General features: G+C 41.1%; 1 protein-coding gene across 1 annotated transcript; it reads right to left on the bottom strand.

Moving 5' to 3' along the window:
• Window positions 1-5253: 5253 nt before the first annotated feature.
• On the bottom strand, window positions 5254-7167 carry XB5922676.S (provisional ortholog of caveolin 3 S homeolog). The gene is made up of 2 exons (NM_001088827.1): window positions 7081-7167; window positions 5254-5592 (listed from the first exon to the last, which is right to left on the bottom strand). Exons 1-2 carry the CDS (start codon window positions 7165-7167, stop codon window positions 5254-5256), a joined length of 426 nt encoding a protein of 141 aa, NP_001082296.1.
• Window positions 7168-17490: the final 10323 nt, after the last annotated feature.

Here is a 17490-nt window from a genome sequence, read left to right on the forward strand (position 1 = left end):
CTTGGATCGATTTGTTTTCCGAAGTTGCCTCATGAGGAAACTTCGGGCGACTTCGAAAAATGAATCGCTCCGAGTGCCATCTCACCGGTGATTTACATTCTAGCCGGCGGGAAGGCAGTTTGGGGAGATTAGTCGCCCCGAAGTTGAGGCGACTAATCTCCCGAATATGACAGTGTGTCTCTGCCCTTACTGGAAACTGCACCACCAGAATTGACTCCCCCACACAGAGTCCAGTCAGTAGGCAGGGCAACAATTATTTTTGGGGTATAAGCTAATTTATAGTGAGAGCTGTGCACGGGTCCACCACCACATGTTACATATAAATTTAAGACATGCACCGTATCTCACTTCAAACATTTATTTGTGCAATTCATCCATAACAATATAAATCACATTAATTCGTCCAAAAAACTTTTTAACATATCACACCACAAGGCATTGTCCCCACCGGTCTGCCTATCTCATGTCAGCCACATGTAAGTAGGTAGGGCTTGAGGTATTACTATTTTTCAACCTAGAAAACAGATAAATCCATTTCAGTGTGTATCCAGTATTATATTGCATTCGCACATATATCTGTCATTTAGATCCCTCATAGCTATATTAATCTATAGGAACACTATGCTATGAATTATCAAGGATCCATTGGTGTCCTGTAAAGTCCTCCCATGCTGATGTGTGTTTAGGGAAGAACAGAAAAGGTTCTAGTCACATGGGTAAAAGTCTAAAGTAGATTCTGATAAAAGGCAATTGCTGTCTCTTTCAGGCTAATGGAACATGGGGCATTGTTGACTGCTCATAGTTGCACCTCTCACTTGTCTGTATGTATCAGGCAGGGCACTTTTTATTCAAGCGGGGACAGTCAGGTCAGAGATGGTCAAAAAGGCCCAGGTGTCATTAACAGACTGAACTTTATCACCCAAATTTCAAAACCGAATGTAGATCTCAGATGCCAAGAAGAAGAAGCTTAAAGTAGACCTGTCACCCAGACACAAAAATCTGTATAATAAAAGTCCTTTTCAAATGAAACATGAAATCCAATTTCTATTTTTTATTAAAGCATTCATAGCTGTTGTAAGCTCATTTAAACATCTCAGCTGTCAATCAAATATTGTCTGCCCCTCCTCTTTGCCCTGGGCATAGAGGCAGGCAGACAATTACTTTTACTTTCCATTCAGCACTTCCTAGATGTCACTGCTCTCCCCACATTCCCCCGTTCTCTTTACCATTTAATTGTGTAGCCAGGACATGGGGATGGACATCAGGTCCCCCATTCTGTTGCACAAACAAGATTCTGAGATGATACAAGGCTTGTCTTAATAACAGTGTCCACAAATGGCTCCTGCCTTGTTATAATTATGAATTCCCAGACTGAAGGAAACAAGATTCAAATAATTTATATAGTGTAATTAAAGTTCATTTTGCTTGACTGATGTGATAAAATAGGATTATGAATATTTTTTTGGGTGACGGGTCCCCTTTAATGAGGCCAGTCCTTGCCATGGAGAAGCACAACAGGGAATTACCCCAACTCTACACCACGTACAGTCTTTCTCTTCCCTCCCCTGAAATATCAACCAGATCATCTAACCAGCCTAATCCAGTTGACTCCAAAGCATCTGTTTAATAACATTTGTTCATACTGTAACTCCCATGTAGCTCCTGTGTTTACTAAAGTTCCATGCGCCTTATTTTTGACCTTAGTTCCTCTACGCATAACTTTCATTCTGGCAATTTGCAGTTTATATCTTTTTGTCGACCATATTGTTCTATAAATCTTGTGGATTCTTTTGGCGCCATTTAAAAAAAAACGACACATAGTTTTTCTTTCTTTTCAAATTCTTTTTATTGAATTTTATAAGAATCCAGCAATAAACAGTTCAGAGAAAAAATCGATATGACAATTTCAGAGTAAGTAATTAAATATACTATTAACCATAACTAGCGATAACTACCATGTGGCCAAAGTATTTAACTTTATTTTGATGCTTGACAAAAATGTTAAGTTAGAAAGGATTGAATTAATGTGAATGGAACAATTTCAGTCATGACAGGTAGCAATATCTTTTCAGATTTTTTTTTCCCGTTACTTCTAGGGGCAAATTTACTTAATTAACCCTCGATATTCGACTGCCGAATGGAAATCCTTCTACTTGAATATTGAAGTCAAAGGATTTACCGCAAATAGTACGATCGAACGAAAAATCGCTCGATTCAAAGGATTTTTATCCATCGATCGAACGATTTTTCTTCGACCTAAAAATTGTTCCAAAGCCTATGGGGACCTTCCCCATAGGCTAACATTGACTTCGGTAGGTTTTAGGCAGCAAACTAGGGGGTCGAAGTTTTTTTAAAGAGACAGTACTCCGACTATCGAAAGGTCGAATAGTCGAACGATTTTTAGTTCGAATCGTTCGATTCAAAGTCGTAGTCGAAGGTCGAAGTAGCCAATTCGATGGTCGAAGTTGCCAAAAAAAACATTCGAAATTGGAAGTTTTTTTCATGTTATTCCTTCACTCGAACTAAGTAAATGGACCCCCTAATGTTTCTAAATAAATACAAAGAGTTTCTATGAATGATCAGCGACTCGTATTAATCAATGAGATCATTACAACGTAATTACAATCTATACATTTTTTAGTTAATATCATCGAACTCACGAGTTAACACAGTTATAATAAGTATATCTTATTAAATATATCATATATCCCACCACTATATGCAGGTAAAGGCTGCAGCTAGCTCCAACTGAAGCATTTGCCATAGTGATCATTATGAAATCCAGCCGGATCCACTCGTGGGAATATACTGGGACGCTGATGGAAAATGAATTCAGGATCATGTACAAAAACATGCGCCAGTGAAGCAACCAATCGGAATCAAGCTTTCATCTGTCTACTGCAGTTGGTATGATGACAGCTAATATCTGATTGGTTGCTGTAGCTCATGTCAATGGAGTGGATGTTACTGAACAGGCCCAAAGTATCCTATGAGAGTATTCTCACCTTACATTTACCCCCATTGTGCAAATAGATGCCACAGGTTACCCTCTGTTGAAACTTGGGAAAGAATAGGAGGGGGCAGGTTAGGGTTAGGGTTCATTTATTACTTCCCCTTCCTTGATGGTCATTTTGCTTGTAGCTTCTGCGTGTGTTTGGGCCTTGTTTTTGGGAATGTGACTGTGCTAAGAGGGGTGGTTGGTGTGTGTGCATCAGGCATATGTCCGCTCGTCAGATCCTCCATTCCAGAAGAGAAATGAAATCTATAAATACGTATAAATATATATAAATATATATATATATCTGGGAGGCTCGAGGGTCATCGCTGCTGAAATTTCTCTCCATCAGTTAGTGGCTTTTTTCCGTTAACTGGAGCAAAAGTTTATTTATTTACTTATTTATTTGTACAGAAAAAAAAAAGTTCAACAAGTGACAGAAAGTTTGTAAGATATTGTGCGTGTGTGATTTACTTGTAAAATATTTTCAAATGGTTTATTACAAAGAATCAGTTAATAAATAATGTGCATATTTTCACTTCACGGGAATGGCCGTCTTATTTCCTCCTCCGCGTGGGACATTTCCGACTTGTGCTCCTCCGACTGTGGTTAAACTGCAACTCCCAGCAGAGACACACAAGTATTATTGGTGCCCAAGATGCAAAGCCTGTCCCCCCAATCCCACCCAGCTCATTCATACACTTTGTCCTCCCCCACGGGTCTGTATCCCACCCCTGTATCCAGTACCTTGCTCTGTCTAAACAGCGCCCACTTCTGCTCTGTTCTGCAATCCCACATACAGTATCTACTTCCCTGCCAGTAGCACCCGCCACCATTGTGCCTGAGAAATGTCCTTTTCTTCATGTCCTTAGCTCCAGTCCTGACTCCTGGCACCCCTTCAACTGTATTTGACTCTTAGTAACTCTTTGGACAAATGGCCACCCTTACCTGTAGGGTGGACATTGGAGCGTGTAGGCTAAAGAGGGTAGACTGGCTATGAGATGAGGGAAACACCTCAGGGATCACTCAAGCAGGCATGTTCCACCGTATGAAGTGGCCTGCATGTGCCAATTATGCCATGCGGTAAGTACCATTTAAGGCAGTGTGGGGGTGTGCCTGCAGTTCACTATGAAGGTAAGCGTCTAGGGTACAACAGTGAGGAGGGAGGAGAGCAGGTCAAAATAGATCCTGGCACTTCAAGGGCACAAAGGCACAAACAGCCCAATAAATAGTAATTGTCTATGGCATCTTATAGCAGCCCCTCTGGTTTTTGCCAGAGATATGATTTGCACTTGGTTGGGGGGCGGGGTGTACGGTTGGTAATGGACTCCCCTCCCTTGTCACAAACACCTGCTTGTCACCTCTCGGGGTGGAGCAATCAAAGGACTAGGTCTGATTTATGATGAGTGCAAAAGCTGGAACACTAAGGGACACAAATCGAATCCCTTTAGGGTCAATATATTTATCACTTGTGTCTCCTGACCGTTGTATGCGTTACAACCAATTGCAGGCACAGCCACATACACAGAGAGACGCAATTCTGTGTATTCCATTTAGGGTGTGCAACAAGTTGTGCCTACAGGGACTACATGCTAACATTACGGGGGCAAAGTATGCTTTTTTAAGCCTTTTTTGCACTTTGCAACTTGCCTAATCGATACCAAAGGAGCCCAGGTGGACATTGATCAGCAACAGAATGTAGGCACCTCATATCAGGATGGGCTACATATACTGAAGATTCTACTTGTGATGTGAGTGGCTCATCCATGGTAGGGTGATAAGAATACAGGTGGAAGCTGAGAGTGTATGGGCAATGTACAGTAATTGAGGAAAAAACCTGGGAGAGCCTGAAAGAACAGAAGACAAAAAGTGATGGTGAGAGAATAGAATGTAGAAATAGAGGGAAGAACGGGAAGCAAAGGGAAAGTAAGCAGATCAGGGGTTTAGAGAGAAATGAGAAGAAATGGAAAAGCATGTCATTGCAATACAATTATATACCGTATAAATATCACAAGATTGAGGCAGATATAGAAATGGTTTTATTGTACAAGAGAGATGGAATTGGCCATGATAAAGTTTAAAGAGCAAATGCCACAGGGTACGCAGGTTTGAGGCAGTTCACTCTAGGGTGTAGGCCAGAGAATAAGTGGAAAAGTTCATGGAGGGTTCTGCAGCACATAAAGGCTCCCCAGCATTACTCTGTACAGCAGCCCTGCACCTCATTGTACTGCTCAGAGCACTGTACTAGGGTACAGAACCTATCCGTTCTTATTCTGCACCCGAATGAGACTTAAGCACAAGCCACACGCCTCCCAGCATGGGTCACACAGACAGTGCACACAGGAGCTATAGAACATCTTCATACAGGACACATTTATCTTCCAGATGTGAATACAAGGGCCCACCATCCAGATATGGCAGCACTGTACACAGGCAAACTCCAGCGCCCAGCAGAAGGCCAGGGGGCACCCGCACAGCACCGACAGCACAATGTAGCAGCAGTTCTTCACCCCGTTGAAGGTTTTGTAGGACATGCTCCACACTCCCGGAATGCTGTGAGATCCTTCTGGCTCCCCAAAGGCATCCTCAAACAGCACCTGAAGAGAAAAGGGCACAAGCTATAGTGACTCAGCACATCATTTGCAAGATTTATCCCATACACTTTATACTACTGGGTCCCTCTGCAGCAGCCACTGGGTCTGCAACCCCTATTGTTACTCCCATGGAGAACAGTTATTATAAAGAGCACCCCCAGAGAGTAGGAATCTGTGCTCCAGCGTTGCTCAGATAACCTGAATAACATGAGAAAGTCTACATATGCATTCACAGGCTATTTGTCCAGCAGCAGCTACTAAGCCACAAATTGAAGGGTATTATTTTAAAGAAAATGGTGTGCAATATGGCAGCTCCCAAATATGATTAGATAAATAGATGATAGATAGATAGATAGATAGATAGATAGATAGATAGATAGATAGATAGATAGATAGATAGATAGATAGATGATAGGTAGATATCGATAGATAGAGAGAGAGAAAGAGAGAGATAGATGATAGGTAGAATAGATAGATGATGATCATCATCATCATTTATTTATATAGGGCTGTCAAGATACGCAGTGCTTTACTGCAGTTATAGCAAATGGAATAAATGGTGGATAACAAACAAGGATTACAGAATACAATAGGGTTACAAGGATGTAGAGATTAGAGTTTACAAACTAAAGGTTAGGGTACAATTGAGACGTTAGGATTATATAAACACTTTGTCATTTTTGATACAGCAATGATTAATTAAGGTACATCAAATAAGCCTCTTTAAACAGGTGGGTCTTTAAGGAGCACTTGAAAGTTTGGAAGGAAGGAGAAAGTCTGACAGCTTGTGGCAGAGAGTTCCAGAGAAAAGCAGAAGCCCGAGAGAAGTCTTGTAGACGAGAATGGGCAGAAGTGACCAGAGGAGAAGTGAGGCGAAGATCAGAAGCAGAGCGAAGGTTTCGTGAAGGAGTGTATTTGGAGATTAGAGATGAAATATAGGGAGGGGTTTCATTATTAAGGGCCTTGAATGTGAGTGTAAGTAATTTGAATTTGATTCTAGAAGAGATTGGGAGCCAGTGAAGGGACATGCATATGGGAGCAGCTGATGTTGAGCGGCGAGCTAGATGAATGAGTCTAGCGGCCGCGTTTAGAACAGATTGGAGTTGTGAAAGGTGACTTGTTGGAATACCTGTGAGGAGTAAATTGCAGTAATCAAGGCGGGAGATGATGAGAGACTGAATCAGTGTTTTAGTTGATTCTGAACTGAGAAAGGGTCGTATTCGAGCAATGTTGCGCAGTTGAATACGGCAAGATTTTGCAAGTGTTTGAATGTGTGGTGAAAAAGACAGATGAGAGTCTAAGATAACTCCTAGGCAGCGTGCCTGTGTGGTGGAATGAAAGGTGGTGTTGTTTACGGTGAGTGATATCTGAGGGACAGGGGAAGATCTTGGAGGAAATATAATGAGTTCTGTAGATAGAAATGTAAAGAATTGACAGGTGAAATAGAATTGCATCCATCTACCCCATTGATCCTCATGATTTATTACTCACCCTGACATGATCATTCAAGTTATTAGGGTCCCGGTTGTCCATGTCCAGAGGCATGGGCTCATTGGGGATGGATTTGGGCTCAGCCATGGCTGCTGGGCTATGCTCTGTTATCAGGAGGCTGGTGACTGTCTCTCAGTTCCACCCAGGGGGAATTTATACCCAGAGACTGAGGGTTTCCATGGGACATATCATCAAACAGCAGAGGCTCAAGACCATTGTTACTGCCCCACTCTGCACAAGCCTGCGTGGCTGTTTTGGCAACCATTGTGACAATAAGGACTGGTTTGTGGGGTGGGGAGAGAGGAGCTGAATAGCCTGGAGGAGATGGGAAAGAGCCTTGTTGCACCCAATAAGCAGAACATACAGTCACATACACACAGCACAGAATAACAGTTACTGATCCACAGTGTGCCCATTACAGACCCTAACAGTCCCTGTGCTCTTACTCTGAGTTATTTATGGGGCACATTATTATTATTACAGTAAAGCCAAACCCTTTAGTGGGGGGGGGGCGTGACTAAAACACAACGGAAATATTGTATTGTGTAACAATTATAAGATACACCAGGGATATCAGTCATTCAAATGAAAAGCTGGAGGGCAACATGTTGGACATTCCTGATTCACATTCCTCCATTCAGAAAGTTGGCGATAGTTCATTATCAGGAATCTCCAGCCTGGGGCTCTGATACTGCTGCCGTCAAAGGATGCTGAGATATGAAGTATAGGCTGAAAAAGCCCAGAAAGGGAATTTGCAAATGTGGAGTAAAGTGACACTGGCAGTTTTGTACTCTCTGGCATTTAATTCTCTGTACTGACACCACTTGAATGAAATTAGAATTCCAAATGTCTCTGTACCTGGAGTAAAAGCTACAAGTTGTTTGTTTCTGACATTATTAATTACATTTTGCTTGTGTTACCAAAGTCATATTCAGAAAGATGGAGTAAATGTACTCCATATTATTTACATTAAAAAATGCATTAAATAACGCAGCAAGAATTCATAGATTTTGGTGCAGATAAGGAGATTAAAGATGGCCATGGCCAAAGATCAGTCGTGAGAAACAAACTGTCCCTCATTTTTCATGCCATGGTGATCAGACAGTTTAAAAGATTTATATCAGCTACCGATAATTTCTCTGCATGTACAGGTATGGGACCTGTTATCCAGAATCCTCAGGACCTGGGGGTTGCTGGATAACGGATCTTTCCATAATTTGGATCTTCGTACCTTAAGTCATGTAAACATTAAATAAACCATACAGGCTGGTTTTGTTTCCAATAAGGATTAATTATATCTTACTTTGAATCAAGTACAAGCTACTGTTTTATTATTACAGAGAAAAAGGAAATCATTTTTAAAAATGTGGATTATTTGGATAAAATGGAGTCTATGGGAGACAACCTTTCCGTAATTCGGTAATTTCCTGATAACGGATCCCATACCTGTATTGCTTATCTAATGATATCAGTGGGTGACTGTGACTACTATTTGTCGGTCATAACTTTTGTACGATTGCTGTCAATTCATAGCCAGAACATCATCTGATCTGTTCTTTTTCTTACTTGTTTTAATCTGAATGGTTATTGGTAGATTATTAGACTGAAACGAAATTAGCGTTCACCACACAGAGAATAAAATCTGCACCTTTAGATGCAACTTGTGCTTTGTACCACAATGCCCCTTAGCGCTGCTTACATTATACTATACAAATGTGGTCACCAAGCAGCATTTAAACTTGATTGTCAGCTCTTTTGGAGAGACCAGTCATTTCTGTTGTTCCAGGGAGTGTTCTGTTAAGGGTGTGGCCTGGTTACCATCATTATTATAGAGACACGCACAGTGTTTTTGTTGAAAGACACACAACTATACAGACACAGATCAATCATTCAGGGGTCAAAGGGCAGTTCATTCGTGCTCCTGAAAATACATAGATACAACAACACACACACTGGTACAGAGAGTGCACATGGATACTAACTGACAACCACACACTGAAACAAACCCACTGTGTGTGGCTAGAAATAATTATTAGCCCTTATTTATATAGCTTCAACATATTCTGCATTCCTGTACAGAGTTTATACATCACTCCCATCAGTCCCTGCCCTGGCGGAGCTTACAATCTAAGCAGCGTATCATATTCACACACATTAGGGTTTTATTTGAAACCAACAGTTCATATGACTGCAAGAGTGTGAGCAGCGTATTCAGCAGAGAGTTCAGGTAAGAAGGCTTAGCACACAAAGCAAACAATCAGAGCAACATAGAGATATAGTATATATATTTAGTAATGGAAACCTGCCTTCTGCCATCTAAGGGTCAGGGCACACGGGCAGATTCGGGGAGATTAGTCACCCCGAAGAAGAGGAGATTTGTCGCTGGGGCGATGAATTTCCCCAAATCTGCCCGTGTGCCCTTACTCTAATGTCTTGAAAAAGGGAATTATTTTAACAGAACTCTATGGCTTTATGAAGCAATAACTTTTGAATACAGCACCTCGTATATAAGAACATATTTGCCTTATTTGTGAAGAAAGTCCATACGACGTGCATTAATTGTTTTCTAATTCCATATATGACACAATATAATGTCTTTATAGGGAAAAGGGAAAGGCTGGCCCCTTATATCCCAATCAAAATGTATCTGCACTAAATGAAATACACTGCTAGGTGCTAATACTCAATATCATCATCATCATTTATTTATTTAGCGCCAGTGAATTGAATATTGAAAAGTTTCTTAGAATTAGCCATTCTATAATATTCTAAAAGTTAACTTAAGGTGGCCATACAAGGGCCAATAAAAGATACCGACAGACCAAGTGGGCAGCTTATCGGCCAGTGTATGGGGGCCCTCCGATGGGCTTCCGAGACTGATATCTGGCCGAAAAAGCATCCAGATGTTGACCATACATGGATGTCGATCAGGGAGATGTCAGTTGGCCTGTCAGATTGAGAGCCACGTCGGCTAGTTGATGTGGTCCTCACTCCAATGGCTCCTATTCCTGCTGTTGTATTCAGATCATTTGGCTATAGGGTCAGCAATTGGATTAAGCCTGATACCCCCCACCTTAGGTTGGCATATTGGCGGAATGATCGATTTGTTTGCCACTTATAGTGTAGCCTTATAGTGTATGGCCATTATTGGATTACTTGGAAAAGCTTACAATTCTAAAGGGTTAGGGGGCATATAGAAACACATTTATAGCATCAAGGAATATAGAAACAAATTATAGTTTAAAGATGATGTCTGATCAATCAAGGTACTTTGAAAATCCTCCCCTCATTCCGCAGGGTACCCACTTTTTTTGCAGGTAACCCGGGGGTACACGACCCGCTGCAGGACTCTACTTTGAATAAGCTTCCCTAAACAATTGGGTCTTTAGGGAGCATCTGAAAGTTTGGAGGGGAGAGTCTGATACCACGAGGCAAAGAGTTCCAGACACAGACAGGAGCCAGAGAGAAGTTTTGGAGGAGGAATGGGCTGATAAGTGGAGAAGATCTGAAGCAGTGCAAGGTTGCGTGAAGGATTGTATTTTGAGATCAGAGCTGAGATATAGGGATGGCTTCAGTGTTAAGGGCCTTGTATGTGAGTGTTTGTAATTTATATTTGATTGGAGAGGAGATTTGAAGCGAAGGGATGTGCATAGTGGAGTGGCTGATGTGAGGTGATGAAAGATGAATGAGTTGAGCAGCAGCGTTTGACATAGATTGGAGTTGTGAAATATTTGTTGGATCACCTGCTAGGAGTAAGTTGTAGTAGTTAAGGTGGGAAATAATAAGAGGCTAAAGAACTTTTCTGGTTGTATCTTAGCTGAGGTAAGGCTGTATTTGGGCAATGTTGCACAGATTAATACATTAAGATTTAGCCAGTGTTTGGATTTGCAGTGTAAAAGGGACTGATTTAACAAAATCCAAGATACTGTTTTTTCCAAGATTCAAGAAAAAAAAAACATGGAGAATAAACAGGGATTCAAAAAATACATTCAAGTGTTTTCTGAATGACTTATTTACAAAGAAGACTGAAAAAAAGTCTGTGTGTTTGACTGAAAGGAGATGTTATTAATTGTGAGGGAGACCTGAAGGACAGGGGAAGATGCTGGAGGAAATATAATGAATTCTGAGAGATTGATAGGAAATGATGTGAATTCATCAAGTTAGATGAATTTTATGGCCCAGTTCATTTGAATGAAAAAAATCCCCTATGTTGCACAGATATTTCTACCACACTTGGCCTTTATACCATGGGAGTGGTACCGGATTATTTATGGCATGTGATATATTATTAAGGCCAAAGCTACATGAAAAACTTGCAGCAGGGTAAAAATACCTTTTTGTCTTTTCCAAGAGGCAAAATTCATGATCTCCTAAATGTAATGCAGGCTGCCATCATACGAAACAATGGAGACTTCTTGTGCTATGGACTAAAAGTTACTGGGATATTGAATTGCCACAACTATGTTATATGTTGGCAAAGTCCTATCACAGGACAAGGTCCTATACCCTCAAAAATACTCTTTTATAGAAGACTTTGAATTTTCCCATTTAAAGGAACAATTCTTTGTAAAAATAAAAACTGGGTAAATAGATAGGCTGTGCAAAATAAAAAAAATAAAAAATGTTTTCAATATAAATAATTAGGCAAAAATGTAATGTATAAAGTTTGGAGTGATTGGATGTGTATTATAATAGCCAGAACACTACTTCCTGCTTTTCAGCTCTATAACTCTGAGTTAGTCATTGACTTAAAGGAGGGGCCACATTGGACATAACTGTTCAGTGAGTTTGTAATTGATCCTCAGAATTTAGCTCAGATTCAAAAGCAACAGTTATGGCCCATGTGCCCCCCCCCCCTCAAGTCACTGATTGGTTACTGCCTGGTAACCAATCAGTGGAAACCAAGAGAGCTGCAAAGCAGGAAGTAATGTTCTGGCTATTATGTTACACATCCAGTCACTCCAGCCTTTATACATTACATTTTTGGCTAACTAACTATATTAGAAACATTTTTTATTTTGCACAGGCTATCTATTTACCTAGTTTTAATTTTTATACTGAACAATTCATTTAACCAGCCTGGTAAATGGACTAAATACCAGTGTCTGAAATGGAATCCCACAATGTTCAACCCCTCGTATAAGCAGAAAGGCTTCCTATTGCTCAGTTGCCCCATTCCAGGCTGGAAATGAGTGGCATGTGTGTTTCAGCACTGCGGCTAGTCAATATTTCGTGGGGAGGAATGAGTATTGAGTTACGGCTCAGTGGTTACAATTTCCTTTTCTCTCTGCAGCGTCGCCTCAGGCAGTAACAGAGCCGGCCCCATATTGGCATGGCTGTTAACATGAGTGGATATTATTCAGCTATTGCTGAAGATATTTAATCCTTAAAGTTAGGAAGTACAATAAAATGTTCATGTATATCCACAATGCTTTTTGTTCCTCTTATTACCTCAGATAGTGGCGAGATTCCCTTCTATCTGGTCACAGCGCTCTAATAATTTTCTAATATCTTTGAGTAACTGAACATAACTGAAAAGGTACAGAGACTATCAATTGGATTAATAATGGAGTACAAGTAGCAGAATTCGATATTACTGGGCCCCACAGCAAATTAATTTTGGGGCCTTCTACCAGGGCCGGAACTAGGGGTAGGAAGAGTAGGCACGTGCCTAGGGCGCAAAGCTGAGGGGGCGCCAGGCACGTACCTGCTCTGTCGCCTACCCCGTGTCCGGTCCCGTCTCTCCCCGCCTGCTGCTGGTTTCTTTCGCGTAAATGCTCTTCTGCACATGCGCGCACACATTTTGTGCATGCGCGCTGGATTGAAGTTTTGCGCATGCGCAGTCGGCGCGCACTGAGCTGGCGCCGTGGCCCGTCAGGTTGCCTAGGGCGCCTAGCCGGGTTGGCCCGGCTCTGCCTTCAACATATCCAGAGGAATTGAGAGATATCACAATAACACAACACAAATATGCACCACATCAGTATAATAAGAAATCATCTTAAAAATATAATCTTAGTTTCAAAAATATAGAAATCAGGCATTTTCGGCCCGACCTTCCGCTCTGTGTACCTGCATGCAAGTGGAAGCTGTACTTTTCACTGCAGATAAATGGAGCGGGCCAATTCAGCGAATCAACTTCTCTTAGGCTACAAAAAAATGCCCCACAACAATAGCAGATGCAAGTGGTGCTCTGCACCAAGTACCAGATTTAAAATATGGTTTATAGGAGAAATAACCCTTAAAAATTAATATGGCTAGAAATGCCATAATTTAGATACTGCCTAAATGCTCAGCATCTCCATTGTAGTAATACTTCAGGCCTTTAAAACAAACAGGATTTCCCCTGTTACAGAAGTTTCCCATCTTGGATTTTGTTAGGAGTGTCTGTGACACTCACATGCTCAGTGGGCTCTGAGCAGCTTTTGAGAAGCTAAGCTTAGGGGGTCAAGCAGAAAATCAGGTTGACCTGTAATATCAGCTGATGCTACAAGGTTGATTATTAATTATGATGCGATGGTTTTCGAGCTGCCATGTACCATTTTTCTGAATTAATTACTAATCAGCCTTATATTGTGACATTTCTATGTGTACTGTATATTGTGAGTGGGTCCCTAAGCTCAGTAAGTGACAGCAGCACAGAGCATGTGCAGTGAATCAACAGAAAAGAAGAGAGGGAGCTACTAGGGAATCTTTGGAGACACAGATCTTTACTGCTAAAGGGCTGAGGTTGTCTTGGGTTGGCACAGAAGCCTAAATCATTAAAGGAGAAATATAGGATAAATGAAAAAACACTTATTTTGTAGGAAATAATGTATAATATTTGGTGCCGGCTTTACTTTTGGCTGTAAATTAATATTGGCTGCAATAATGGCACCTTTATTTAAACTCCCCTTAGATGTTCTCTGGTCCCTGTCTGAGTTTCAAATGAGAGGTGGGTGTGACCTAATAGTCCCTGCCAGAAGCACAGTAGGGGAGGGACAGCCAATCACAGCAAAGACAGGCTTCAGTTCCCTATCAGGTCAGTCTGGTTGCTGATTGGTTCCTGTCCTACAGTGCAGCGTGCAAAATTGGTGGCCAGGCCCCCCCCCCCCCACATTATAAGAAAATTGGTGGCCAGGGCCCCTTAAACGTCCATGCCTTCCCGAAGTCAGCAGCTCTCAGAAAGATGGGGGCCCGGCTAATCAAGTAAGTGTGGTGTGGCGATATCTGCTATGAGAGCAAATCCTGTGCATTTAATTCGGTGATCCACAAGTGTGTCTTTCCTTGTGTGTTGTATCTTTGTTTAAGTAAAAAGTCCCGGTGGGCCCAGGTGTCAGTGGGCCCTCTTGCTTCATAAACATTTAGCGTACTTTATGGTCATTCCCTATTTCTTTATGGGAAAAAAATGCTTAATAATGGAAGAATATAGTAAGTGGATATAAAAGTCTAGGAGAATTAAGAGGTTGAGTGGGTAGAGGAGGAATAATAGTTTGGAAAGTGGGCCCACGGTCTAAGGTTTTTTGATGGGCCCCTGGCATCCCAGTCTGACACTGATTACTAGGCCCCTCCAGTTTGCATTCTTCTCCCTCAAAGGGCCTAGACTCTCATCCACTCTGCTACGTTAAAGTAGGATCTGGGGGTGATCATTAGTATTTTTTTTTGCTTGTAAGATAGATCTTATCAAACTGGGGTTGGGGGTTGGCTCTATAGCAGGACCCAAAGCAATAGATGGAGAAACAGCCTGAGTTAAAAGAGTGAGAATTGGGAAGAATTCAAAGAGATTTTGCCTAAAATTTAGTTTGGGAGAAATATGGAGCAAACCCCCTTACTATGCAGAGCTTTAACTTAATATATAACATATATATATATATATATATATATATATATATATATATATATCAGTCCATGAAAGCACTCACAGCAGCCGCCATTAAGCGTAAAACACTATATCTTTATTTGTTTGACTAATATAGATTATTTTGGTCAGCACCGGCAAGTGACTTTGTGATTGGTGAGTGCCGATGAATACTACATATATATATATATATATATATATATATATATATATATATATATATATATATATATATATATATAAAAGCATTTGCAAGTTAAGGGGGGCTTAGTCATAGTGGGTAGCTAAGCACTGTCAGAAGGCAGGAGGTCAAGTTTTAACTTTGTTTGTTATAGAACGACCAATTCTAAGCAACTTTTAAAATTGGTTTTAATAATTTCTTTTTTATAGTTTTATAATTATTTGCCTTTTTTCTTCTGACTCTTTGCAGGTTTCAAATGGGTGTCGCTGACCCCTTCTAAAAAACAAATGCTCTGTCTGGTTACAAATGTATTTTTATTGTTACTTTTTATTTCTCATCTTTCTATTCCGGCCTCTCCTATTTATATTCCAGTCGCTTGTTCAAATCAATGCAGTTGCTAGGGTCATTTTGACCTTAGAAACCAGATTGCTCAAGCTGCAAACTGGAGAGCTGCCGAATAAAAAGCTAAATACTCAAAAAATTACAAATAATAAGAATGAAAACCGATTGCAAATTGTCTTATAATATCACTCTCTACATCATACTAAAAGTTATCTCAAAGGTGAACAACCCCTTTAACAATTAAGGAGTAATAGACTCCTTTACTCCTCAGTCAGTCTCACTCGTGCTAATGATGTTGATGTGGCGCCATCTAGTGATAACTGTGCATAACACATGAACTACAGATCTGGACACAATGAACATGCGAGGATAATGGTGATGAGTCAGTATTGCGCTATATATAATAATCATATAATACATAAGAGCTTCATATATTGCCTAATAACAAGAGCCATGTATATCCTGTAAATAATATCCTTAGAAGCTATGCTTAGTGATGTCATCATTTATAACTGGTTGCTTAGTGATGTCATTTCTGTCACATAACTCATTGAAACTTGTATTATAATAAATATTGTGCCCCTAGTTGTAAAATATGAGGATAGTAGAAAAATCACCTCGGTGTTCCGCGACCTGTATAAAAGCACTTGACCTCAATGACTATGACCTCTATACACAAAAGCCATGAATATCTTGTAATTTATATCCTTATAAACGATGAGTTCTGATGTCATTTCTGCCACATGACTCACTGAAACTTGTGATTATAATGAATAAAGTACCCCCAGTTGCAAAATATGAGTATATTAGAAATTACCTCGGAGTTCCATGACCTGTATAAAAGCACTCGTGTTTTTATATGGTCATGAAACGCCTCCTTATAATACCCTTATATTTTACAAGAGGGGGTACTTTATTCACTATATATTTCACAATGGAACAAGGCGTGGGAGGGGTTTTGCATTACACTATGAGTTTATGGGGGGTTTGAAAATGGTTCTTCTTTTCAATCTGTGGAATAAGGTCTTTGAAAGAAAGAATATTTGTTTTTGGAAGATCAGATAGTGTTTAAGCACCTTTTCTGCCTAAAGGAGAAGGAAACCCTTTCAGCGCAAAGCCCCCCCTCCCTGTAGGCCGAAGATGGCGCCCGTGAACTCGGCAAGAGAGGACCTGCATGGAGGGGTGACTAACAAGTTAGGGGCATTTGCCCGGGGGGTGGAGGGAGGGGGGCCTACGGGGGGAGGGGCTTTGCGCCGAAAGGGTTTCCTTCTCATATAAGCCCAATAAAATGAGTTCATGACAAAAGGGGGGGGGTATTTTATCTTAAAAAAGCTTTTAAAAAACAGCTGCTTATTAGCAACCCTATAGCTGATGCCACATGGGCTGAATTCTGACCTGCTGAAAAAAACGCAGGCTGAGACCCTACGTTGGCAGTGGCCTTTCTCTTTGTCTGCCCCCAAAACCAGGGGACCCCAATGTTTTGCTGGCGCCAATGTTTTTCAAAATAAAATGATTACTGGCCCCGGCCTTGGCAGGTGTTTTACCGGCTAGGTGGCAACCCTACTGGCCACAGTATACTGTGATGGGAAAACATGTTGTTTTCAAAACACATCAGTTAATAGTGCTGCTCCAGCAGAATTCTGCACTGAAATCCATTTGTCAAAAGAGCAAACAGATTTTTTTTATATTCAATTTTAAAATCTGACATGGGGCTAGACATATTGTCCATTTCCCAGCTGCCCCCCAGTCATGTGACTTGTGCCTGCACTTTAGGATGGAACTACTTTCTGGCAGGCTGTTATTTCTCCTACTTAGGGTCTGGCCACAGGAGCCAATTCGGGGAGATTAGTCACCCCAGCGACAAATCTCCTCTTCTTCGGGTGACAATCTCCCAGAACTGCCTTTCCCCTGCCCTCCGCTGGCTAAAATGAAAATAGCCTGGGGGAAGGCACACGAAGTTGCCTCACGAGTCTTGAGCTTGTGGCCTATTTGACAACAATATGACGCGCAGCAATTGCCCCTCACTTATCCGGTTTTTGGATTAGTAAGAGTT

The sequence above is a fragment of the Xenopus laevis genome, chromosome 4S (genome assembly GCF_017654675.1).
Source record: "Xenopus laevis strain J_2021 chromosome 4S, Xenopus_laevis_v10.1, whole genome shotgun sequence".
Classification (NCBI taxonomy): Eukaryota; Metazoa; Chordata; class Amphibia; order Anura; family Pipidae; genus Xenopus; species Xenopus laevis.

Bases quoted from the DNA above. Each gene is read 5' to 3' on its own strand.
- XB5922676.S (NM_001088827.1), bottom strand. From the start codon at position 7,167: ATGGCTGAGCCCAAATCCATCCCCAATGAGCCCATGCCTCTGGACATG. The intron at 5,593-7,080 runs GTGAGTAATAAA...TTTTCTCTTCAG, and splicing joins ACTTGAATGATCATGTCAGG to GTGCTGTTTGAGGATGCCTT.